This window comes from Schistocerca nitens, chromosome 1, assembly GCF_023898315.1.
Source record: "Schistocerca nitens isolate TAMUIC-IGC-003100 chromosome 1, iqSchNite1.1, whole genome shotgun sequence".
NCBI classification, from domain to species: Eukaryota; Metazoa; Arthropoda; class Insecta; order Orthoptera; family Acrididae; genus Schistocerca; species Schistocerca nitens.
In genome coordinates, this window is record NC_064614.1 from 141,203,165 (window position 1) to 141,230,362 (window position 27,198).

The window sequence follows — 27,198 nt, forward strand, 5'->3', positions numbered from 1 at the left end:
GTCAAGCGGTTGTGGCCAACGTACAGCCGACAAAGGACAATGGAGTCCCTGCGAGTGGCTCGCATGGATGACCGCCACACATTCGTCGTCTCCTTGATAGGACGGAGTTTGTTTGGTGTGGTCAGGTTGCACCATTCAGTGTCCCAAATCTCGAAAACTTTGCGGCGTAAGACTGCTCGCAAATCAGTCTCCAGGAGGTCAATATTCAGAGACGGTTTACTGGTGGCCCGTTTGGCCAGGCAGTCAACATGTTCATTGCCCGGAATCCCAACATGGCCTGCGGTCCAAATGAAGGTCACTGAGTGTCCACTCCTGTAGAGGGCATAAAGAGACTCCTGGATTAACAATACCAAGGGATGCCTTGGGAAACACTGGTCAAGGGCTTGTAGGCTGCTTAAGGAGTCACTACAAATGACATAGGACTCACCAGAGCAGGAGCGGATATATTCAAGAGTGTGATAGATTGCAACCAGCTCTGCAGTGAATACACTGCAACCAACCAACAAGGAGCATTGTTCTGTATGGTCAACAGGAGTGTAAGCAAAGCCAACAAGACCGTCAACCAGGGAGCCATCAGTGTAGATGACGTCTGAGCCCGCAAACTCGCCAAGAACAGAGAGGAAGTTCTGGTGGTGGACCTCAGGTGGGACTGAGCCTTTGGGGCCAAGCAATAGGTCCAGCCGAAGCTGTGGCCGAGGTATTGTCCATGGAAGGGTATGGAAACAAGTCTGCAGGAAAGGCGGTAGGGGGGAAGCGTCAAGGTCATGAAGTGACCGGACACGGACGGCTAAGGAATTTCCAATTCTGGACCGTGTTGCACGAGATGGACCGCTGTGGTGGGGAAAAGAAGACAGTAATTTGGGTGGCATAGTGAACTATGGACTTGTGCGGCATAGTTTACGAGCAATAGTTGCCGCCGGAGCTGCAATGGAGGAACGTCCGCTTCTACAAGGAGGCTGTTCACAGGGCTAGAGCGATAGGCTCCCGTAGCGAGGCGAACTCCACAGTTATGGATAGGGTCTAGTACATGCAGTACAGAAGGGGCAGCTGAACCATACACCACACCTCCGTAATCAACACAGGGCTGCACAACCGCTTGGTACAGCCGCAGTAGTGTATGACGATCAGCACCCCATTCGGTGTGTCTCAGGCACCGAAGGAGATTGAGATGCCGCCAGCACTTGTCTTTAAGCTGACAAATATGGGGAAGCCAACTTAAGCAGGCATCGAAGACCAGTCCCAGGAAGCGGTAAGTCTCCACTACGTCTAGTAGTTGGTCATCGAAGGAAAGTTCGGGATGGGGGTGGACGGTACGGCAGTGACAGAACTGCATCACACAAGTTTTGGCGGCCGAAAACTGGAAGCTGTGGTTGAGGGCGCATGACTGCGCCTTCCATATAGCTCCCTGCAGATGGCGTTCAGCTACAACAGTAGAAGAGGAGCAGAAAGAAATACAAAAATCATCAGCATAGAGGAGGGGAGAGACTGATGATCCTACTGAGAGCGCATTGATGGCAATTAGAAAGAGTGGGACGCTCAGGACAGAGCCTTGTGGGACCCCATTCTCTTGTGTATGGGGAGCGCTATGGGAAGCACCAACGTGAACTCGGAAGTGAAATAGGATAAAAAGTTCTGTATAAAAATCGGATGTGGTCCCCGAAGACCCCACTCATGCAGAGTAGCGAGAATGTGGTGTCGCCAAGTCGTATCGTAGGCCTTTGTGAGATCGAAAAAGACTGCGATGAGGTGTTGTCGCCGGGAAAAAGCTGACCGAATGGCAGACTCCAGGTACACCAAGTTGTCAATGGTAGAGCGTCCTTGACGAAAACTGCCCTGGGACGGAGCCAGAAGGTCACGAGACTCAAGGAGCCAACTCCACCACCGGCTCACCATGCGTTGGAGCAACTTGCAAAGAACGCTGGTGAGCCTAATGGGGCGGTAGCTCTCTACCTCCAGTGGGTTTTTGCCAGGTTTCATAAGAGAGATTAGGATGCTTTCCCGTCATGGCGACGGGAACTCACCCTCAACCCAGATAAAGGCCGCGGAGGCAGCGCTGGCAATCCACTGAGAGGTGTTTGAGCATCTGACGATGCTATCGGGCTCGGGAGCTGTATCAGGACAAGAGGCTAGGGCACTTTGGAATTCCCACTCACTGAATGGAACATTGTACAATTCAGGGTTGTGTGTGTGAAAGGAAAGGCTCCGACATTCCAACCGCTCTTTCAAGGAGCGGAAGGTCAGTGGGTAATTCACAGAAGCGGAACTCTGTGCAAAATACTCTGCTAAGTGGTTTGCAATGGTGTCCGATTCAGTACAGACTGCTCCATTCAGTGAAAGTGCAGGACACTGATGGGGGTCCGATAGTCATAGAGTCGCCTAATCTTGGCCCAAACCTGCGATGGAGAGGTACGGAGGCCAATGGCGGAGACATGACTTTCCCAGCACTCCTATTTGTGTTGGCGAATGATGCGGCGGGCCCGTGCACGGAGCCATTTAAAGGCGATGAGGTGTTCTAATGAGGGATGCCGCTTGTGACTCTGGAGCGCCCACCTGCGATCTTTAATCGCCTCAGCGATCTCATGTGACCACCAAGGCACAGTCCTCCGCCGAGTGGACCCAGAAGAACAGGGAATGGCAGATTTTGCAGCACTAATGATGCCGGTGGTGCGTGAGTGAACCACCGCATCAATGGCGTCATTGGAAAGAGGCGCAATAGTGGCAATGGAGGAGAACAAGTCCCAGTCAGCCTTATTCATACCCCGTCTGCAGGGGCGCCAAGAAGAGTGACGCTGTGGCAGTGACAGAAAAATCGGAAAGTAGTCACTATCGCACAAGTCATCGTGCACACTCCATTGGACAGATGTTAAGAGGCTAGGGCTGCAGATCGAAAGGTCGGTGGCTGAGTACGTGCCATGCGCCACACTGAAATGTGTGAAGGCACCATCATTTAAAAGGGAAAGGTCGAACTGGCCCAATACATGCTCAATGGCGCTGCCTCGGCCTGTTGCCACTGATCCTCCCCACAGAGGGTTATGGGTGTTGAAGTCGCCCAATAACAGAAAAGGTGGCGGCAATTGGGCTATAAGCACAGCCAGGACATCACCATCCAGTGGAATATACAGACTGCAGACAGTAAGAGCCTGAGGCGTCCACATCCGAACAGCGACAGCCTCTAAAGGTGTTTGGAGAGGGAAAGACACACTGTGAAGGGAGTGAAGGACAGAGATGCAGACGCCACCAGAGACCCTTTCGTAAGCTGCCCGGTTCCTATAATAATCCCGGCAGCCACAGAGGGCAGGGGTTCGCATCGCCGGAAACCAAGTTTCTTGAAGAGTGATGCAGAAGAAAGGGTGAAGGCTGAGAAGGTGTCGGAGCTCAGCAAGATGGTGGAAAAAACCACTGCAGTTCCACTGGAGGATGACATTATGCATGGCTGAGAAAGGCATGAAGGGACCAGGGAGACAGATTACGCCTCCTCGTCACCTGCTGCCACCGATTGAGTCCCTGTGCAAGTGCTATCCATTGCGTCTGAGGGACCGGCGAGATCCAGGTCCTCAGTGGACGCCAGTATCTCCACCTCATCCTCAGACACAGAGCTTGAAGGTTGCGGTGGGGTGGGTGCCACCGCCAGTTCCTTGGTCTTAGAGGTCTTCTCCTTGGATTTCTCACGCTGCTCCTTGGGTTTCATTGGCTGGGAGGGCTTCACTGATTCAGTCTCCTGGACGGAGGAGGATCTCAAAGCCCTACGACCAGCTGCTTGTGGCCACTTATGCCACTGTCGGGTGTCATCCTTCCCGCTCGTGGAAACCTGGGAAGGGAGGGACCCAAGGGACCCCTTGTGAGCGAGAGGAGCCGAAGAAGTTGGACGCTTCTCCGGCTTAGAAGCGGGGACAGACGTCCCCGATGGGTGCTGGGAGCAACTGGGTGATAGTGCCCCCTGCGGGCAAGGGGGCATGTGTTGTACGGTTCAGCGATCAGACTGGGAGTCGCGGAACAGATGGGGCTAGCACAGTTGTTGTTGCAGCGGCTTATGAGGAAGTCATCTGCACAGGACGTAGTCATTCATATTTCCTCTTAGCCTCAGTATAGGTCAGTCAGTCCAGGGTCTTATATTCCATGATTTTGCGCTCTTTCTGTAAGATCCTGCAGTCTGGCGACCAAGGTGAATGATGCTCTCCGCAGTTGACACAGACGGGAGGCGGAGCACATGGAGTATTGGGATGTGATGGGCATCCGCAATCTTGACATATGAGGCTGGAAGTACAGCGGGAAGACATATGGCCAAACTTCCAGCACTTAAAGCACCGCATCAGGGGAGGGATATAGGGCTTGAAAATCACAGTGGTAGACCATCACCTTGACCTTCTCTGGTAATGTATCACCCTCAAAGGCCAAGATGAAGGCACCGGTAGCAATCTGATTATCCTTCGGACCCCGATGAACCCGCCAGACGAAATGAACACCTCGACGCTATAAATTGGCGTGCAGATCGTCATCAGGCTGCAAAAGTAGGTCCCTATGGAAAATAATACCCTGGACCATATTTAAACTCTTATGTGGTGTGATGGTAACGTTAACATCCCCCAACTTGTCACAAGCAAGTAACCTTCGTGACTAGGCACAGGATGATGCCGTTTCTATCAAAACTGACCCAGTGCGCATTTTGGACAAGCCCTCCACCTCCCCAAACCTGTCCTCTAAATGCTCTACGAAGAACTGAGGCTTTGTTGACATGAATGACTCCTCATCAGCTCTCGTACAAACTAGGAACCGGGGCGAATAAGTGTCACTGCCATCCTGAGCCTTACGCTCCTCCCACGGTGTGGCCAGGGAGGGGAACGTTTTGGGATCATATTTCTGACCATAAATTGAGCCTGAGAACGCTTAGAGACTGCTGGCCACCAGCAAGAGATGATATACCACGCTTCATTGCGGGTCATCCGCCCTGATGCCACCCACTCCGACCAAGGGCACTCCCCACGGGCGCCACCCAGCCTCAGCATGGACCACCTGGCAGGACGGCCATTGCCGGGAGTCCTAATACCCCAGGAAGATAGGCATCTACTCCTTGGCATACATGGGGAGTTAACGGCGCAGGCATCAGCAGAGCGAGCCCTGTGTTGTCAGGAGGCTACAACCAACAGGGTACACGGTGGCCCCACCACAACGGGCTGGCTACTGTGCTGGATATTAGGTGCAAAGATGTCCAAGGTCGTCGTCTCTGCAAAAAGCAACACTGCACAGTGCATAGTGGCAATCGCACCCAGGAACGTATCCTCTTCCAAGAGATGGAAAACGAGCGGGGACAGCATTGCGACGACGAGAAAGCTGGCTAAAGTTCTCAATGCACCATGTAAGGCGCCCTTTCCCAATTGGCTCGCTCTTCGGAAGAATTTGGAAAGATGGAGGTCAAACCCGAGAGGGGACCATCACATAAGGCCGAAACTTTTGAGACTCCTTTTAGTCGCCTCTTATGACAGGTAGGAATACCGTGGGCCTACTCTTACCCCCGAACCCCCAGGGGGATATCCCCTTCCTGTTCCCACTCCAGCACTACACAGCCTTCTATTACACCAACATATTCACAGTCTTTCTCCTTCTCTCTTTATCGGCTCCCCCCCCCCCCCCCCCGCAACCCGCCCTCGCTCCATATAAACTCCAGATTGCATCTAGCTGCCCTCCCCTCATCCCACTGCTCCCTCCCAGCATTACCCTACAAACCCTCCCCCTCCCCGCCCCAGCCTCCTCCTTACCCCCCATCGTCCAGACTGCTTTTTCCATCATGTACTGTTGCTCGCAGTCTGGCATTGGCAGCCAGAGACAATGGTCACGTGTGTGGGGGTGAGTTGCATTTGCACTTGTCTGTGTGTGTTGTCTAATTGAGAAGAATGCCTTCTGGCCAAAAGCTTACTTATTTAAAGTGCCTATCTGTAACTCAGCAACTCCGTTATACGGTGAGTAGCAATCTATCGTTTCCCTAATGCTGTCATTATTCCATCCTGGATTTTCCATTATCTGGAGTAATCATGTCATATGACGCTTTGATACTTTCTCATGCTTTGATAGTTTCTCATGGCATCTTCGAGGCAGCTAACCTTTGTTGGTAAGTTTCATGTTTCGAAATAAAAGTCACAGGATGTTTGGACCAGAGATCATGATGTGTTCTTCATACAACCTTTTTGACAACTCAATCACACAGGTGGAGTGCGCCAAAGTACGTCCCAACATTTTGAAGTAATGAAATGGAGTACAATTTTATGCAGATAAAGCTGCTTCCATCCACACAGCTCTCAAACAGCAAAGAAAAGCATGCCTTCAATGGCAAATGAACAAATGAACCTGTATTATGACTTAATGCAACAAACATGAACCCTCATAAGATTCATTTTCTTGTCTATATAAATTTGGCAATTTACAGGTACTCAGTACACACAACTGAGGCAGTTTAGAGTATGGTCCTGTTGGTAATGCATCTCATCAGATCAGAAATTCAACTGGAAACTTCTCAACCTCAAAAATCATGCCTTCAAACAATTTGTTGTACTGAAGCATTCAATCTGGATTGCCATTGTTCGTATGTTACTGTGTACATGATTAGCTTAGTATACTTTCACAGAGTTATAGGATGATAATCTGATGTGTAACAACATGGCAGCATTGACCTTGAAACTATTTACTGTTAACAGTTCCACAGATATTTGTGTGTGTCAAGAACAGTGTCGTGAGTTTTCAGCTTTTCCCAAATATGAGTAATTGTTAGATGTATTTCATTCTGTCATTTTCATGCTCTTAAATGTGACTCCCCACCCCCATACTTCCAGATGTAGCCTCTAACTGCTCGAAGAAAAACCTACTGTTTGCAGCACACATGTAAGTCAAGTTACCTTCACAACCCATTAAGAAGTAGACAGTTTTATTGATCACATACGTGACATTCTTGCAAACTAATTGGGAAACAGAATACATGTGGAGTACAGAATGAGGCTCCTTATGGTAGTTGACACACCTCTGTGTCACTCAGTGTACACACACACACACACACACACACACACACACACACACACACACACACACACACACACACACACAATTTGCTAACTGACAGCAAAATCAAAGTTTATGTTTAATGTCACTTAAAGGTTTATTAGTGAGAATGAGTATTACCTAAACTATCATAACTTATGCTAGAAGTCTTACCTTTTTGCATCCATGATTCTGGCATGGAGTTCCAATAGGCACGCCTGCAGATGACTCGACTTCTTCATCATTTACAGTCACTACTTTCGAACAAACCTGCCGTTCTAAAGCTGGTGATACTTGTGGTGCCATTAAGACCTATTGGAGAAAAAGTTTTCGACTGTGAGTGCCAGTATGTAGTAGAATATAATTTGATAAAATTGGAAGATATAAAAACAACAATCATTTGCAGTAAGTTTTTTTTAATCATACAGAGCTATATGCAATGGTCTGAGGAAAGACAGCCACTCAAGCATAGAAGAGTTACTAACTAGCAGCTAAGCATCATCATCATCATCATCATCATCATCAGGAACAACAGCTGGTTGGGTCTGTTTATCACATAAACCTTTCCATTTTACTTCATCCACCATCACTCTGTTTCATTTCTCTCCTCTCTTCAAAATATTCTTCTCCTCTCCTCAAAATATTCTTCTCCTCTCCTCAAAATATTCTTCTCCTCTCCTTTAAGCCAACTGTCTTCTTGGTTTCTGATATTGATGGTCATCTAATTATTTACGAGATCTGCTTATAATCAGAATTCATACAACAGGAACTTCAGCAATCATTCAATAAAGACAATGCAGAGGAGAGATTTTTGTGTTGCAAGCACATTCTTAAAACATCATTAAATAATGTGGGCAGTGCTCTGCAACATTCATTTTCAGTAGGAGGTAAGACTTTTTATGGAAAACTGCAGATTTTCAAACTCAAGTTTCTATCTTTGCTCTTAGTTAGGACCTACAATTCAATGCAGGAATATTTCAGAAATATTTAATAGTGTTATTTGTTCATACATCAATATTTAAGCCCAGTTCGAACGTAGCCCAAGGATGGGACAATGTAGTTGACTGAGATGATGCAGTTGTGCTTGTGTATGCTTTAATAAAAACTAAAGTAACAAAATTAGTAACCTCTGAAGGAGGACACTATCCAAAAACTCAGCAACATTTTCAACCTTGTTTGTGTATCCCTTAGGCAATTAATGAATCAACTATATTGATGGCAGTTACATTCACTCCAACCACTATTAACACTTTAGGCTTACTTTATTGCATCACAGAAATTGTATAACACTGAAATTAATTGAAAAGTGGTAAAAATCTGCCTACATATGCAGGATTCAAATGTGTAACCCAACCATTCTGATTTGAATTTTCTGTTGTTTTTCCATGCTATTCCAAGGGAATAGCAGTCATCTTCCACATTCTTCCCTATTATGTAGTCAGCAGAACGTTCTTTTTAAGCTGAACGATTACAGTTATCATTGTTGTGATCAATATTACTCTCATTTCCACATATTTATAATTTTTCCTTTGAAAGTGTGCTGGATTTGTAGTAGTAACAACAAATTCCATGAACAGGCATCACTGACACATAAGTCCTGCAGAAGTCAGCACTATCATTCATTTGACATCCACTGCTGGATAGATGTCTTCCCTCAACCTTTCCATGCATTAAGTTCTTCAGCAATACACATTTAATATGCAATCTGCACTGTCTATTGAACATAAGTATCTAAATAATTTATTTACGTTCTACCAGAACTTGCTACTATATTAATACCAAGGTAAGTTCCTGTTTTTTTTTTTTTCAATTGCTCATTATTTTTAAATGGTTTCCTTATAATATTTTATTTTCCATTTTCATACTTGAATTAGACATGACTTGTTTCTTGAAGACTGTAAGAATAAACTGGCCTAAGTCTTATCCAAGATAGTGTTTCACAGTGTATACAAAACTATGAAAGACCATGGGGAAGAAATAACCCCCAGCTTACCTGAGCGTTCACCTAGCAGCAAAAGAATGCAAAACGAGTATGATAAGGGTCAGTCAGATATTTTGAGTGGAACTCAGTCTGGTCCTTCATCACACTTACATCACAGCAGCACCAAATCTAATCTACGCTTACAATTTCAACAATGTGCCAACATTAAAAAGAGAGATGGAAGGGCTTACAATACAGTTTTCTGGGCAGCAATTAGTCACTGTCATCCTACACAAGAGAAATAAAAGTATTTCGATACAACAAGTTTTGCAATTGTTTCAGTGCAAATCAGATACTGTGTACGAAAACTGAGAAACCAATAAAAAAATTAAATTAAAAAAAAAAAAAGAACCAGCAGCGTCTTACCAAAGGTGTGTCAAAAGAAGGTCTTTCAAGTACAGGTGGTGCGACTGGTTTTGGAGCATTGTATACCACTACTTCATCAGCTTTGCTTTTGTCTACAATTGGCTTTTCAGGTTCAGGAGGTTTTACATTGTTATGGAAAGATCTTGTGCAGCCCTGTAACAGACAGTTCAGTGTAAACACACAAATTTTGCAGTAATTGCTACAGCACAAGGGTACAAGCTAAATAAATAGTTGTTGAAAAATAAAAATAAGACAAATGGAGTAGCATTTGAGGTGGAAAGGGAACAGGAGCAACAGAAGAAAGACCACATAGTGACTTTTTTAAAAAGAGGATGATTATTACAAACATCATATTGCAGATATTTCAGAGATTTGAGATTTCTCCACTAGCAGGAAGAGTGATGAATGAAATAGGGAAAAATAATGCATAAATTTGTAGGAAGATGTTGGATCAGGAGACATGCAAAATAGAAGTCAGAAATAATATCCTACTTCTGATATTCGAAACATGGTTCAGTAGCAACACTGAGAATTGCTACGGTGTTATTGCTGGTTCCTTTACTGATAAAATCTGTAAATCTTACACCTATAATCCTTTTTTCCCTCTTCTATTTGATAGGGCATTTTTAAAAATAAAAACAAAAAACAACATTTCACAATTTTAATTTGCAAGCATCTGTCCCCTTTCTCCCCACCCCTAAAAATAATCTGCTTTTGGTTGGTAAATTGACACATTTCTCTTGTCCCAAATATTGTCACCATTCACATAAAGTACAAGTTTCACTTGGGGAGAAAAATCAACTATGTAATTCTCAAAGCATCCCAGCATCTGCCTTGAGCCATTTAGGAAACCATACAAAACCCGAAATTGCATGACAGGACACAAATTCAAACAGCTGGCCTCCTGAATACGAGTCCAATCTTTTACCATAGTGCCATTTCACTCAGCCCCAACTACTTTTCAACTGAACTCTGAATTACAGGTCTTTCAAAAATAACGTTATTAAATCCCTGAACACTGACACAGAAAACACAGACATTTAAATTTAGCACACCAGTGCAATTTTTTAATATTCCTGTCACACTTTGGGTTGAAAATAACACAACAACAATGAGATTAATTCTATGGCATTACAATTTCTCCTCATTCTTTTTCTTCATCTACTGCTGTAGCAGCTTTTCCCATTATGACACAACGTTGTCTTACAACCTGAATGCTCCACCAGCTGACAGATCTTTCATGTACAAACCATGCCACAATGACCCTATTCCAGATATGCAGCAGTCTCTTCTCAAATCTTTAGGCCCACCCAGAACCTCTTCGAGAGTCCCTCTCTCTCCTCAGTCCACCACTCCCCACACTCCTACTTTTTACATGCTTCCTTCAGTCCATAAATCCAACCACCCAGGATGCCCCATTGTGGCTAGTTACTGTGTTCCCGTTGAAGGAATATCTGCTCTCGTACACCAACACCTTCAGCCTATTACCTGCAACCTACCCTTGTATATAAAAGATACCACCAATTTCCTCCATCAACTCTCCACAGTTTCTGTTCCTGCCCTGCTCGTCACTATTGATTGCACCTTCCTTTACACTAACATCCCTAATGCTCATGGCCATGTTGCAATTGAACACTACCTTTCCTAGTGCCTGAAGGATTCCAAACCTAAAACCTCCTTCCTAGTCCCCCCGACCAACTATATTCTCCCCCTCAATTACTTCTCCTGGGAAAGCATCACCTACCAACAAATCCGGGGCAGGGTTGTGGGCACCCGCATAGCACCATCCTATGCCAACCTATTCATGGGCCATCTAGATGAACCCTTTCTAAGACCCCCCCCCCCCCCCCGCTCCAGAATCCCAGACCTCTCTTCATTGATGACATCTTCATGATCTGGACTGAGGGTGAGGACACCCTTTCCACATTCCTGCACAACCTCAACACTTTCTTACCCATTGCTTCACCTGGTCCTCCACAACCCAACAAGCCACATTCCTCAACGTTGACCTCCACCTCAAAGATGGCTACACCAGTACCACCAACCAATCACTAGCAATACCTCCACTTCAACAGGCACCATTTATTCCATATCAAGAAGTCATTTCCACACCGCCTAGCCACCTGTAGCCATCACACCTGCAGTGACAAACAGCCCCCCTCGAAATACACTAAGAGTCTTACTGAGGCCTTCACAGACCATAATTACTCACCCAACCTTGTAAAAAAGATCTCCTGTGCCTTATCCCTCCAGACATACAGCAGCATTGCCCTCTTGGCTCAGTACCACCCATTACTGGGGCAACTGAATCACATTCTCCACCAGGATTTCGACTACTACTCGTCATGTACTGAAATGAGGAATGTCCTACCCACTGTGCTTCCCATCCCTCCCACATTGGTATTCTATCACCCACCACACATACACAATATCCTTGCTTATTGATACAAAACCCCTGCTCCCAAACACTTGCCTCATATCCCGACAACAGACACAAGACCTGTCCCATACATCCTCCCACCTTATCTACTCCAGTCCGGTCACAAACATCACCTACCCCATCAGAGGCAGTGCTACCTGTGAAACCAGTCACATGATTTACAAGCTAAGCTGCAACCACTGTGCTGCAGTCTATGTAGACATGACAATCAAGAAGCTGTTTGTCCACATGAATGACCACCAACAAACTATGGACAAGAAACAACTGGACTACCCTGTTGCTGAGCATGCTGCCCAACAAGACCTTCATTTCAATGACTGCTTCAAAGCCTGTGCCAGCTGGAGCCTTCCCATCAACACCACCTTTTCTGAATTGCACAGGTGGGAACTCTCCCTGCATTATATCCTACGTTCCCGAAACCCTCCTGGCTTCAACCTTGTTAGTCATTGTCCTTACCCACTTAGCCCCTTCCATGTTCCTATTCCAGCACTACACAATCTTCAATTCCACCAATGCACCCAGTCTTTTTACTTCTCTCCTTTTTCCGCTACTCTCCCCCTCCTTGCCCCCCCCCCCCAATCTCTCCCCCGGCATCCGTCTAAATCCTGATTGCACCCAGCTGCCGTACCCTCTCTCCACGTCGTTCCTGCACACTCCCAGTAGCAGCACTTCACCGTCACCCACCCCTAGCCTGCTATCCCTCCCCCTCCCCACCCCAGCCTACTCCTTACCACCATCCAATTGCCTTTCCCAACATGTGCTGCTGCTCGCAGTCTGGCTTCAGCTGCCAGAGATTGTGGTCATGTGTGTGTGAGTTGCGTTTGTATTGTGTTTGCATGTGTATCTGTGTGTGTGTTTTGTCTATTATAATGAAGGCCTGTTTGGTCAAAAGCTTCATTTGACAGTCTTTTTGTTATACCTATCTGCGATTCAGCGCCTCTGCTATAAGGTTAGCAGCAACTTCACTTTTCATGATACTGTCATTATCCCATCATGGATTTTCCACTGCCTGACAGCAGTTTCGGTAGACAGCATCCGATTGCAACAAATTAACATCTTTCACGTTCCGGCAAATAGAAAAACTGAGTAGTTTTCCATTCATCACGCAGTCTCTGTTAACATCTTTCTGTATTTTAATATTCTGTTTATTGAGTGCAAGGAGTAAATACAGTCATTTAATAATATCTGAAAGCAGGACATACGTACAACCATTTTGGTTGCATATACATCCAGTAATTAAATAGCATACGGTTGCTGGATGACAGCCAATCAAATGTTTAAAATATCTGAAAGTTTAATAATGTGATAGCCATTTGTTGTTGACGTGGTGCATATGTTTCACAGGGTACACACAAGGGTGATAAAATTACTGACTGTGCAACAACTGACATTTCAGTAGACAAAACGTAACAATTGCTTATGAAACAAAACACTGCCTTCCACTGCAAATGCTTTCTTAAAATAAAAATTAAGCTGTCAACAATATGAAGATTAGACTGAACAGCTCAGTGCTTCACTAGGCACTGTCCTCTTACAACTGCTTATGTTGAAGCCTTCCTCCTCTGTCTGAACTGACTGACCCAGCGAGTTGTGGGTGGCAGGAACTTAAGTTCATGTATTCTGAACAAAGAATAATATGGAAGGAAAATACACTGTCACTTTCTGATTTACCTCTGTTCATGCCACATGGCAAAACAGCGTCATGTTACGGATCAAAGCCAACATCTGGTATTCGTAGGTTCAACTGACCCTTTGACTCTTCACAGGTGATTCCTCACATCCATTAATTACTAAAAATCCAGTGTTGTCTTTGGTTGTGGGGAATTTCTACAGTTTATTTACTGAGCTCTGTACTTTTGACTCCAAGACTTATTTTAGTCACTTAATATGGTATAGCAATTTATTAATCCAGCAATCATTTTTTTGATGCAGTATTAGTTGGAGGCAAATTCAATCTGCCAAGCACAAATGGATTCATTGCAGATGCTACAGACATGTCAGTATAGAGACAGGGACTAGTAACTATGATATCATAGCAATGACGTTAATAAATCAATCAAGAAGGCTATGAGAATATTTCCGATCAGACAGACCATGAATTGACATAATTTAGTTCCACCAGGATGGGCATACGACAATTATTGGCAGTTTCAACTGACAGTAAATCTGGAGAAGTATCAGCCGAGTTCATGGATTAAAGATGTAAAAGCCCCACCTTGTTTTAACAATGAAATTCAAAAAATGCTGAGGAAGCAAAAGCTGTTGCACTCTAGTTTAAAAAGAGAACATGCAAATGACAATAGGCAAAAGTTAATAGAAATTCACGTGTCTTTAAAACGATGGGCACGTGAAGCTTACAACAGCTGCCACTGTCATATCTTAGCGAAAGACCTTGCCAAGAATCTGAGAAAATTCTGGTCCTCCTTAAAATTGCTTATCTAAGGCTTCTATCCAGTCATTCGTTGACCTGTCTGGTAGAGCAGTAGAAGATGGCTAAAATAAAGCCGAAGTTTTAAATTTCACATTTCAGAAATATTTCCTGCAGGACAATCGTACAACCGTACCATCATTTGACGACTGCATTGACTCCCGTGTGGAGGACACAGTAGTAAGCATCCCTGGCATGATACTGAAAGAGTTTAAAGTGGATAGATGCCAGGTCCTGATGGAATCCCAATTCGGTTTTACAAAGAGTACTCCACAGTGTCGGCCCCTTGCTTAGCTCACATTTCTGTCAAACCTTCCACTTAGTGCAAAAGTCGACACAACTGGAAAAATGTGCAGGTGACTCCCATATACAAGAAGGATAAAAGAATGGACCCACAAGATTACAGACTAACATCCTTAGCATCAATTTGCTGCAGAATCCTTTCATGTAGTCTCAGTTCAAATACAATAAACTTCCTTGACACAGAAAATCTTCCGTCCACAAATCAGTAGTTTTAGAAAGCATCACCCATGTGAAACTCAGCTTGCCTTTTCTCATATGCTATCCCAAAAACTATGGATGAATGGCAACAGGCAGATTATATATTCCTACATTTCAACACAGCATTTGACACGGTGCCACACTGCTGACTGTTAACATAGGTACAAGCATATGGAATAGTTTCCCAGATATGTGAGTGGCTAGAAGACGTCTTACATAACAGGACCCTGTATGTTGTCCTTGATGGCAAGTCTTCATCAGAGACAAGGGTATCGTCACGAGTGTCCCAGGGAAGTGTGATAGGATTGTTGTTATTTTCTATATACAGAAATAATTTGGTGGACAGGATGGGCAGCAATCTGCAATTGTTTGCTGATGATGCTGTGATGTATGGGGATGTGCCACCACTGAGTAACTGTTGCAGCAGACAAGATCACTTAGAAAAAATTTCTAGTTGTTGTGACGAATGGCAGCTATCCCCAAATGAAGAAAAATGTAAGTTAATGCACATGAGTTGGAAAAACAAACCCACAATGTTCAAATGCAGCATTAGTAGTGCACTGCTTGACAGTCATATTGATTACATGTCTAGGCACAATGTTGCAAAGCGCTGTGAAATGGAATGGGCATGTAAGGATTGTAGCAAGGAAAGTGAGTTGTTGACTTTGGTTCATTGGTAGAATTTTGAGAAAAAGTGGTTCATCAGTAAAGGAGACCACATATAGGATGCTAGTGCGACCTATTCTTGAGTACTGCTCGAGTGGTTGGGATCTGCACCATGTCACTTCAGAGACGGGCTGCAATATTCATTACCGGTAGGTTCGAATGACACACAAATATTACAGAAATGCTTTCGGAACTCAAATGGGAATCCATGGAGGGAAGGCAATGTTCTTTTCAAGGAGCACTATTGAGAAAATTCGGAGAATCAGAATTTGAGGCTGGCTGTAGAACGATTATCTTGCTGGCAACATACATTTTGCATGAGGGCCATGACGATGCATATAGATAGTTGTTTTTGCCACGCTCAACCTGCGAGTGAAACAGGAAAGGAAATGACTAGAAGTGGTACAGGATACCCTCCGTCATGTACCATAACATGGCACGAGGAGTATCTATGTAGATGTGGATGCAGACATAATCTCAAGATTGTAGATCTTTTGAAATGATAGATCTTAGTCATCACATTCGAACTCGGTTCACGGTAATGGCCTGGTAGACGGAGATGCCGTTTTTCTTGAGGGCCCATTTGATGCCTCTTCAATATGATCAACATGAAAGCTTCAGTGGTTGTCCTTGCTGCTCAACTGACCACTGCAGAAGGGACATGGTTATCTCTTTAGTGAGGTTGACAGAATAGGAGTACTTTTTCCAGTGTAGCAATGATACTGTGCCATCCTCAAGTTTTAAAACCCAGGAAATGCCTGCTATGGAAACCCACTCTGAAGCAGCTGCTGGTTGCAATCAGCTGTACAGTTTACCAAAAGACTGGCACATGCAAATCAGCAGCCATTCTAGTATGTATACAGGATGAGTCACCGAACATTACCGCTGGATATATTTCGTGAACCACATCAAATACTGACGAACCGATTCCACAGACCGAACGCAAGGAGAGGGGCTAGTGTAATTGTTTAATACAAACCATACAAAAATGCACGGAAGTATGTTTTTTAACACGAACATACGTTTTTTTAAATGGAACCACATTAGTTTTGTTAGCACATCTGAACATATAAACAAATACGTAATCAGTGCCGTTTGTTTCATTGTAAAATGTTAATTACATCCGGAGATATTGTAACCTAACGTTGACGCTTGAAACCTCCGGCGTTCAGTTGCGTGTTGTAACAAACACGGGCCACAGTCAGCGAGCAGCATCTGCAGGGACATGTTTACGATGACGACCGTGTTTACGAGTGTGGCTGTAGTGCACTGTTGTGGTTTGGTCTAGCTGTCGCAGTGTCCACATGTGGCGCTTGCTGCTATTGTTATTCTGCATTCGTCTCCGCACGCAGACCAACTGTAGTACACCGTGTTACCAGATGTCTGTGTTAGTGTAGTGTTGTAGGAACTGTGACCATGGTGTATTCGAACTCTGAAAAGGCGGAGATGATACTCATCTATGGCGAGTGTCGACGAAATTCAGCTGAAGCCTGCAGGGTGTATGCAGAACGGTACCAGGACAGAGAGCATCCAACGTGCCGCACATTGCAAAACATCTACCGCCAACTGTATCCAACAGGTATGGTCGTAGCACGCAAACGGGCCCGTAACAGGCCCGTCACAGGAGAAGCGGGTGCAGTTGGTGTGTTAGCTGCTGTTGCCATGAACCCACACATGAGTACACGGGATATTGCGAGAGCCGGTGGACTGAGTCAAAGTAGTGTCATGCGCATAATTCATCGTCACCGCTTTCACCCGTTTCATGTGTCGCTACATCAGCAATTACATAGTGATGACTTTAATCATCGAGTGTAATTCTGTCAATTGGCATTAACAGAGAATGCATTGCAGTTCTACCTGTTTACCGATGAAGCGGGTTTCACAAACCATGGGGCAGTGAATCTACGGAACATGCATTACTGGTCCGTGGACAATCCTCGCTGGCTCAGACAGGTAGAGCGACAGCGACCGTGGACTGTAAATGTATGGTGCGGAATCATTGGCGACCACCTCATTGGTCCTCACTTCATTGCAGGGGCCCAAACAGCTGCAACATACATCGCATTTCTACAGAATGATCTGCCAACGTTGCTCGAAAATGTCCCACTGGAAACGCGTCGACGTATGTGGTATCAGCATGATGGTGCACCTGCACATTCCGCAATTAACACTAGGCTGACCCTTGACAGGATGTTCGACGGGCGTTTCATAGGACGTGGAGGACGCATAAATTGGCCAGCCCGTTCTCCTGATCTTACACCTCTGGACTTCTTTCTGTCGGGTACGTTAAAGGAGAATGTGTACCGTGATGTGCCTACAACCCCAGAGGATATGAAACAACGTATTGTGGCAGCCTGCGGCGACATTACACCAGATGTACTGCGGTGTGTACGACATTCATTATGCCAGAGATTGCAATTGTGTGCAGCAAATGATGGCCACCACATTGAACATCTATTGGCCTGACATGTCGGAACACACTCTATTCCACTCCGTAATTGAAAACGGAAACCACGTGTGTACATGTACCTCACCCCTCATGGTAATGTACATGTGCATCAGTGAAAAAGACCAATAAAAAGGTGTTAGCATGTGGACGTAATGTGCTGTTCCAGTCTCTTCTGTACCTAAGGTCCATCACCATTCCCTTTGGATCCCTACGTAATTCGGTGCTCTCCGATACACACGATCGAACAGCGGAGGAGTGGTACTCAAGCGTCAACTTTAGGTTACAATATCTCCGGATGTAATTAACATTTTACAATGAAACAAACAGCACTGATTACATTTTTGTTTATATGTTCAGATGTGCTAACAAAACTAACGGGGTTCCATTTAAAAAACGTATATTTGTGTTAAAAAACATACTTCCGTGCATTTTTTAATGGTTTGTATTAACCAATTACACAAGCCCCTCTTCTCACGTTCGGTCTGTGGAATCGATTCGTCAGTATTTGATGTGGTTTACGAAATATATCCAGCGGTAATGTTAGGTGACTCACCCTGTATATGTTCTGGACATGTCACCAGAGGTGTTCAGAAAATGAGCTCATATAATCTGATTGTATTTTCCAATTCTACACACCAGGATTGTGATTGCAGCTATGATACACGCTCGTTTACAAATCTGCAGGTGACGGTAAGTGACACACTGTTCTTGTCCCCTTGTCTATGACCACATAGGCTTGGTCGTGGGTAAAGCAGGTGGTACACTACAGTTTATTGGTAGAATACTGGTGAAGTGCAATCAGTCTACAAAGAACATTGTTTAAAAATCACTCGTGCAACCCATTCTAGGATATTGCTCAATGAGTGGGACCCATACCAAATAGGTCTAACGGGGGATATTGAAAGTATACAGAAAAGGACAGCACGAATGGTCACATGTTTGTTTGGTTGGCTGGTTGTTTGAGGGAGGAGACCAAATAGTGAGGTCATCGGTCTCATCGGATTAGGGAAGGAAGTCGGCCGTACCCTTTCAAAGGAACCATCCCGGCATTTGCCTGGAACAATTTAGGAAAATCACGGAAAACCTAAATCAGGATGGCCGGACGCGGGATTGAACCGTTGTCCTCCCGAATGCGAGTCCAGTGTGCTAGCCACTGCGCTGTTTGTTTGGCCTGTGGGAGTATGTTATTGTGATGCTGAAGAAACTGAAATTGCAGACTATCGGAGAGAGACGTAAACGATGACTCTAACCCTATGTATCACTCACACAGGGTACAGAGGACAAGATCAAAATAATTACAACATGCATAGACGCATTCAATCAATCATTCTTCCTGCACTCCATACATGAATGGAATGAGAAGAAACCCTAATAACTCGTTCAATGGGATGTACCCTTTGCCATGCACTTTGTGGCGGTTTGCAGAGTATGGATGTAGATGTAGAAATTAGATATAGAAACCTCTCTCATGGCTCATTGATTATGTGTATATCTCCTCTTGATTGGTTTCCTCTAACTACTACATTTATTTTTCTCAAAAGGCTGGATGAACTCATCCTATTATTTACTTCTGTAATTCATGTATGAATTTTCTGTGTATTGGTTGATAGGGCCATTTGCAGTCCAAAATTGTGGATACTTGGCTATTCTCATATTGTGAAGATTTTTTTTTGTCATCCTGTAGCAAGATACTGACTTGAAACCAATTCACAGCCCTTCCCCTCTCCCTAAACAATCGTCAATCTCGCTGCAACTTAAACACCTTTTTTCATTTGTGATCTGATACTAATGTTCATGGTTACAGGATATTTTTGAGTTTGGATCCAATTCGGCTGAGAAATAACAGGAAGAGATAGCCGAGCTGCAAGCACGTTTTGAATCAGTTGTACTCCACCTTTTCTCTTAAATAATCTCGACATGAAAAGTGACAAATCCCTCCAAGGTGTCACAACCTAGATCTTTGCACACATTTACCACTACTGAACAGGCACTACGCAATAAGTAGTCAAAATCCTGGCCGAAGACACAGTTAAGCTGTTCCAATGTGGGGTGACAATGGACCATGATGGGATGGCACCGGATATTCACTGTATGCGGAGACCTCAACTGATCTTCAGCACACTGGACACGGGATTGCTCGTCACTACAAGTGTATCATCCTCAGACAGTCAGTCTACATGGGAGGGACTGTAAATTTGGAAGAGATGGCAACTACCATAATGCAGCCATTGTTGATAGTTAGTGGCCTTGATATCAATGGAGATTCACACAGAGGATGAGAGAGTTGGAGGTAAACGTTTAGAATGACGAGCTGTGGAGGAGCACACAAAACGAATAGGAGGGAAGACTTTGAGGCTGTGATGGAATGAGGGTCGAATGTTTTTAGCCCAGGATTCGGATCAAGTAGATGTCATCAATGAACCTGAGCAGGCAGTGGGTTAGAGATTTTGGGTGGCCAGAAAAGTTTTGGGCCATACCACCAAAAGTGAAACCCTGATTATTGAACATAAATTTGTAGGAGAATTAAAAGCTGTATAGACCTACACTGCATAAAATACACATCTGCACACTGTAATGACTTTGTAACTGTCAACCCTCCTAGATATCTGCTAATACGACAACACACACTGGAACAATAGTTTCAAAAGACAAGTTTTCTGTGGTATGTTGTGATTACATTTCTGTATTTGTGTTTTTATAAATTCTTTAGTACTTTTATTACTAATTTGCAAAATTTTATTGTTGTTCTGTAATACAAAAATACCTTTTAATGTAATCAAAAATGCATGTTTTATTGTCCTATTATGTCACACTAAAACATAAAATTTATATTTAAAAATACTAATGATATTTTCCATTTATATATGTTTTACAAATAAGAAATACTAGGGAAAATTTTGTCATGTGCAAATAACCACCTATTTCATTTCCAAATTAAAATAATGCTTTGGAATACACCACGCAGGACAGGGAATATTTCAGGCTAGTGATCAGCACTGCAAAATTTCCTATCCAGCAACCACAATATAGGAGAGTGACGTCAAATGAACGGAGGCAAGCCATTAGCCAATGCATTAAGTAGTTCTGCAAAAATAAGAAAAAAAAGATTGATCACAGTCTTAGGTTGTAAGTGGTCTGAAATTGGTCGCATTCTATACTAAAAAAATAAAAATCACCAACTTTAAACATCAAATTCAAAATAACTTGACCCATTCTGTCACAACTTAAAAGACTAGTCTGAAGACATCCTGAAAAAGATTAATTATGTCTTACCTTGTCCTTCAAGGTCCTATTTTAGTAAACTTAAATACACACAAACACACCTCATTATGCTGGCTGGACACACAATGCTGGGATTGCATTTTAGCAGGTGGACTGGGGTGGGGGTTGCGTCAGGTGAGGTGGGTTGAGGGACAGAGGGGCGAGAAACCACAAGAGGGGTTGGGGTGGGTATATTATGGCCCGGAGGAAGGTAGCAGGTGTGCAGGCTAGACATGTGACACACTTACTAGAACCAGTGATGTGTCGCACACAATGAACATGACATGCAGGTGTGGGGTGGGAGGGGTGACAGGACAAAGAAAGGGGTAACTGTTGGGTGGATGGTGTAGAGTTGGGTTAGTGGAGACTGAGGTCAGGAGACTTACAGGATCAAAGGATCTGCAAACTTCAGAAAAGCTGTTGCAAGTGGGTAGGATCCACATGGCACGGGTTGTAAGGCAGCCACTGAACTCGAGCACGTGTGTTCTGCAGCATGTTGGATAGTCATCTTGGTTCTTCGTTACAGTTTGATGGTAGCCACTCATTCTGGTGGACAGCTGGTAGGTGATCATGCCCATGTAAAATGCTGTGAAGCGATTGCATCACAGTGCTGCTTTCATAGGTGGCTCTACCTCTGGTGGGATATTATGAGCCTTTCACAGGAGTGGAGTACAATATCAAGGGGTTGGGAGCACAGGTGGCACAGGGATGTGCCAGGATGAGGTACAGGTTGGATAGGCAATGAAATACCACTTTAGAAGAGCTGGGCAGGACCTTGGGTAGCATGTCCCTCATTTCCAGGCATCATGATGTATAGTCAGAGCCCTGGAAGAGGATATGGTTCAGTTACTCCAATCTGGGATGATACTCAGTGATGAGAGGAGTGTAGATTTGCAGGTGATTCTTGGGGATGGAGGGAGGATAAGGGATTTGTGAACATATGGCACTGAAAATCTGTTTGACAACTAAATTGGGGAGGGGGGGGGGGAGGGGGTTGGTTTAGAGGGAGGCCAGTTGGTTTAAAGAGGGGGGGGGGGGACCAAACTGCGTGGTCATCGGTCCCTTGTTCCTATAAAACATGTCCACAAGGGGAAGAATAAAACAAAAGACACATACAGCACAATACCGAGAGAGAGAGAGAGAGAATGAAAAAAAAAAAAGAAAAAAAAGGCAACAAACACTAAAACAAACAAAAGGTGACAAGGAAACAACACAGATACGCAAGAAACAATTAGAAAAGAGTAAAACAAGAAAGCAGATTACAGTGGTTGGCCGACAACGAGAATAAAAAGGAGAAGTCAGCCACTCTGCAACACATTAAAACTTCCACTCTAAAACTACTAGGGTGGAAGACACAGACAGACTAAGGACATGTGCTAAAACTCAGATCAAATGATAAAACCCACCCTCATGAATAAAACATAAAACTGAAGCCGCTGTTGAAGCACTGTCGCCCACAACCAAAGGTAGGGTGCTGGAAAAGTTAAAAGTTCACCGCAGAGCAGCTACAGATGGGCAGTCCAGCAAGACATGGACGACCGTCATTTGTGAACCACAGCAACACTGAGGTGGGTCCTCGCAACAGAGGAGGTAACCGTGTCTGAGCAGAGTCGACAAAGGACAACTGATTCCCTGCGAGAAGCCAGCAGGGAAGACTTCCACACATTCAGTCTCCTTAACGACACGCAGTTTATTGTGCGTACTGTTATACCATTCCACCTCCCAAAGCCGAGAAACCTTGCGGTTTAAGACGGAACGCAGGTCAGTTTCAGAGAGGCCTATCTCCAGAAGCAGTTTCTGCATAGCCCTGTTTGGCCTGCCTGTCAGCAAGTTCATTGCCTGGGATGTCGACGTGTCCTGGGGTCCAGACAAACACTACGGAACAACTGGAACGTTCCACAGCATAGATGGACTCCTGGTTGGTCGCGAGGGTAGCACTGGTCGATAACTTGCTCAGGGAGTCAGTACAGAGGAGAAACCACTCTCCAGAGCATGAACGGATGTACTCAAGTGCACAAGATAAGGCCACCAGCTCTGCAGTGAATACACTGCAGCCATCGGGTAAGGAATGCTGTTCAATATGGCTGCAGTGAACATAGGCGAATCCAACGTGACCATCACCCATTAAGCCTTTGGTGTAAACCACATCAGAGCACCGGAACACTTCAAGAATCGAGAGGAAGTGACAGCGGAGAGCCGCAGGGTTAACGGGGTCCTTAGGGCCACGCAAAAGGCCCAGGTGAAGCTTCAGCTTACAACTACACCATGGAGGTGTAGTGAATGGACCTCGAGAAGAGGTGGTGAAAGCAAGAACTCCAGTTCAGACAGAAGTGATCGCACACAAATCATTAGCATTCATTAGCCCTGACTTGGGCCGTCTTTGCGAGAGGTGAACCGCCGTAATTGGGAAAAGGAGGATGTTCAGGAGAGCTATGAATGCGTGCAACATAACCGGTGAGCAGTTGTGCACATCTGATCTCCAATGGAGGGACTCCACCAGTACGCTGGTCATCAGACTCGTCCAAAAAGCTCTTGTCGCTAGTCGAACTCCGGGGGGGTCGCACAATCGCAATGCTGAGGGCGCCGCAAAATCATAAATCACACTTCGATAGTCAAGGCAGGATTGAACAAGGGTTCTATACAGCAGCAGCAGCGTGGAGCGATCTGCACCCCAGTTGGTGTTGCTCAGGCATCAGAGGGCATTGAGGTGCTGCCAGCACTTTCGCTTAAGCCGAAGAAGGTGAGGAAGCCAAGTCAAACAAGTATCAAAAAACAGACCTAAGAATCAATATGTCTCCACGACAGTTAGTGGATTGTCATTAAGGTGATGTGCTGGTTCCGGATGAACCTTACAACACTGACAGACATACATGACACACGTCTTCACGGCTGAAAACTGGAAGCCATGGGATACAGCCCACGACTGCGCCTTGTGGCTGGCTCCCTGTAGGTGCCGCTCAGTAACACCAGTACTGGTGGAGTAGTACGAAATGCAGAAGTCGTCTGCATACAGAGAGGGTGAGGCAGAAATGATTGTTGTAGTCATTGCTCAACCGTCACATCGATGTTACCATGTGGAGGAGATTTAACGGTGGCAGAAGAGGTGAAAGTTTCCCATTCCGCCTTGTTTAACGCCCGTCTGGGCAGGCGTCTGTGGGCCCGATGCCAGGGCAGTGACAGGAAGATGGGGAAATGGTCACTACCACACACGTCGTCATGTGCTCTCCAGTGGACAGATGGGAGAAGTCCTGGGCTGCAAAGTGATAAATCAATGGCTGAGTAACTGCCATGACCCACACTGAAGTTTGTGGTGGCCCCAGTGTTTAAGAGGAAGAGGTCAAACTGAGACAGTAAAGTTTCATCACTCTGCCTGGGCCAGTAAGCATAGTGCCACACCACAAGGGGTTATGAGCATTAAAATCCCCTGAAAGTAGGAAGGGTTTAGGGATTTGAGCAATCAGTGCTGTCAATGCGTTCTCAGGTACTGCACCATCTGGAGGAAGATATACATTGCAGTTATTTCCCACATCGTCCTTATCCTAACATTGACAACTTCAAGAGGGGTTTGAAAGGGCACTGTATCACTACAGACTGAATTTAGGACATAAACGCAAACTTCACCTGACACTCGATTACAGTAGCTACGGTTTCTGTAATATCCCTTATAGCCGTGGAGGGAAGGGGTCCTCATTTCCGGGAACCAAGTTTCCTTGAGGGCAATGCAGAATGCAGGTATAAAGCTTAACAGTTGCCGTAACTCAGCCAGGCGGTGGAAAAAAAATGCCGCAATTCCACTGGAGTATGTCGTCATCATGAGACTGGGAAGGCATGGAACATTCAATGAGGCAGTTTACATCTCAGGGTCACCTGCTGCCACCGACTTTTTGCCTGAGTAGTCTATATCCATTGTGTCTGAGGGTCTGGCATTATCTAGGTCCTCAGCGGACGCCAGACCTCATCCTCAGACGCAGAGCTTGTAGGTAGCGATGGTGTGGGTGCCACTGCAATTTCCTTGTTCTTGGGGGTCTTCTTATTCAATTTCTTGCACTGTTCCTTCGGTTTCTCTAGCTGGGAGGGCTTCTTTGATTCAGTCTCCAGGACTGAGGAGGACCGTGAAGCCCTACAACCAGCTACCTGTGGCTGTGTCAGCCACTGGTGGGTGTCCACTTTGCCACTGGTAGGAACCTGGGAAGGGAGTGACCCAAGAGACCCCTTCCTAGCAAGATGAGCCAAAGAAGACTTACGCCTCTCCGCCTTAGAAGTGGGGACTGATGTCCCCGATGGTTGTGGGTGTGCTGCTCCTGAAGTAGGTGGTGCGGGAGCAACAGGAAAGAAAGTGGCCCCCCACCATCAAGGGGGCAGGTGCAGTCTTATGGCTCAGAGCTGACTGGAATTGATGCAACAGATGGGGCTGTAACAGTAGTTATAGTGGTGGCATAAGATGTTGTCATGCGCATGGGATGGAGCCTTTCAAATTTCCTTTTAGCTTCAGTGTAGGTCAGGCTGTCCAGGGTCTTATATTCCATTATTTTCCTTTCCATCTGTAGAATTCTACAGTCCGGCAAGCAAGGGGAATGGTACTCTCTGCAGTTGACACAGATGGGAGGCGGGGCACATGGAGTATTGGGATGGGGTGGACGACCACAATCTAAACATATGAGGCTGGAAGTACAGCGGGAAGACATATGGCCGAACTTCCAGCACTTAAAGCACCACATTGGGGGAGGGATATATGGCTTGACACCATAGCGGTAGACCATCACCTTCACCTTCTCAGGTAATGTGTCATCCTCAAAAGCCAAGATGAAGGCTCCAGTGGCAACCTTATTATCCCTCGGACCCTGGTGGATGTGCCGGACGAAACGGACACCTCGTCGCTCTAAGATGTAGTGCAGCTCGTTAATGGACTGTAAAAGAAGATAATACCCTGGACCATATTTATGCTCTTATGGGGCGTGATAGTAACAGAAACATCCCCCAGCTTGTCACAAGCGAGTAATGTCCGTGACTGGACAGAGGAGGTTGTTTTTATCAATACTGACGCAGACTGCATTTTGGACAAGCCCTCCACCTCCCCAAACTTGACCTCTAAATGCGCTACAAAGAACTGAGGCTTCATGGACAAAAAAGATTCCCCATCAGCTCGCGTGCATACTAGGTACCGGAGAGAATAAGATTTGCTGCCATCCTTAGACTGGCGTTGCTCCCATGGTGCGGCCAGGGAGGGTAACGATTTGGGGTCGCACTTCTGTGCGTTGAATTGAGCCTGTGAACGCTTAGAGACTGCTGGTGTTTGATGACCAGCAAGAGATGATGTACTATGCTTCATCTTGATGCCATCCACTTCGACCAAGGGCCCTCTCCATGGGCGCCACCCAGACGCACTAAAGGCCACCTGGTAGGATGGCCTTTGCCGGGAGTCCCGATGTCCCAGGGGGAGGGCATCTACCCCTTGGCACACGTGGGAAGTTAATGGCACAGGCATCAGCAGAGTGATCCCTGTGTGGTCAGGGAGCTACAATAAACAGGGTACATGGTGGCACCACCACAACGGACTGGCTACTGTGCAGGATACGATGTGCAAACAAGTCCATGGTCTTTGTCGGCGCAGAAAGCGAAAGTGTGTAGTGCATGGTGGAAAACGCACCCAGGAAGGTGTCCTCACCAAAGAGATGGAGAATGAGCGGGACTGCAATGCAACGACGAGAAAGTGGGCTAAAGATCTCAATGCACGATGAACACTATGCACCATGTAAGGCACCCTTCCCCAATTGGCTCGCTCTTCGGGAAAATTTAGACAATGGAGGTTAAACCCTACAGGGGACCATCACTTAAAGACTTAAACATGAGCGACTCCTCTTACGACAGGAAGGAATACCTTGGGCTTAATCTAACACCCGAACCCACAGGGGGAGGGGGGTGTACTGCCTGCCTGTGATGCTCTTTGCGAGATTTTTAGCATACTGGACAAGGAAATTCTTGCTACTCTGCAGACGTGCCTTCCACAGATGGACAAGCTATAAGGGAGCAATATTTTTGCGCAGAAGGGGTGACAGCTGCCAAAAAGGCAGGTACTGTTTGTC

At 45.5% G+C, this 27,198-nt stretch overlaps 1 protein-coding gene across 1 annotated transcript in view; it reads right to left on the reverse strand.

The window, feature by feature from the left end:
* LOC126243400 (cysteine and histidine-rich domain-containing protein morgana) overlaps positions 1-27,198 on the reverse strand; it is a 64,669-nt gene that overhangs the window by 32,716 nt on the left and 4,755 nt on the right. Inside the window, exons 3-4 of the mRNA XM_049948161.1 lie at positions 9,371-9,523; positions 7,198-7,335 (exon numbers count right to left, since the gene is read on the reverse strand). Of these exons, the coding sequence (XP_049804118.1) occupies positions 7,198-7,335; positions 9,371-9,523 (291 nt within the window). The remainder of the gene's footprint in view (positions 1-7,197; positions 7,336-9,370; positions 9,524-27,198) is intronic.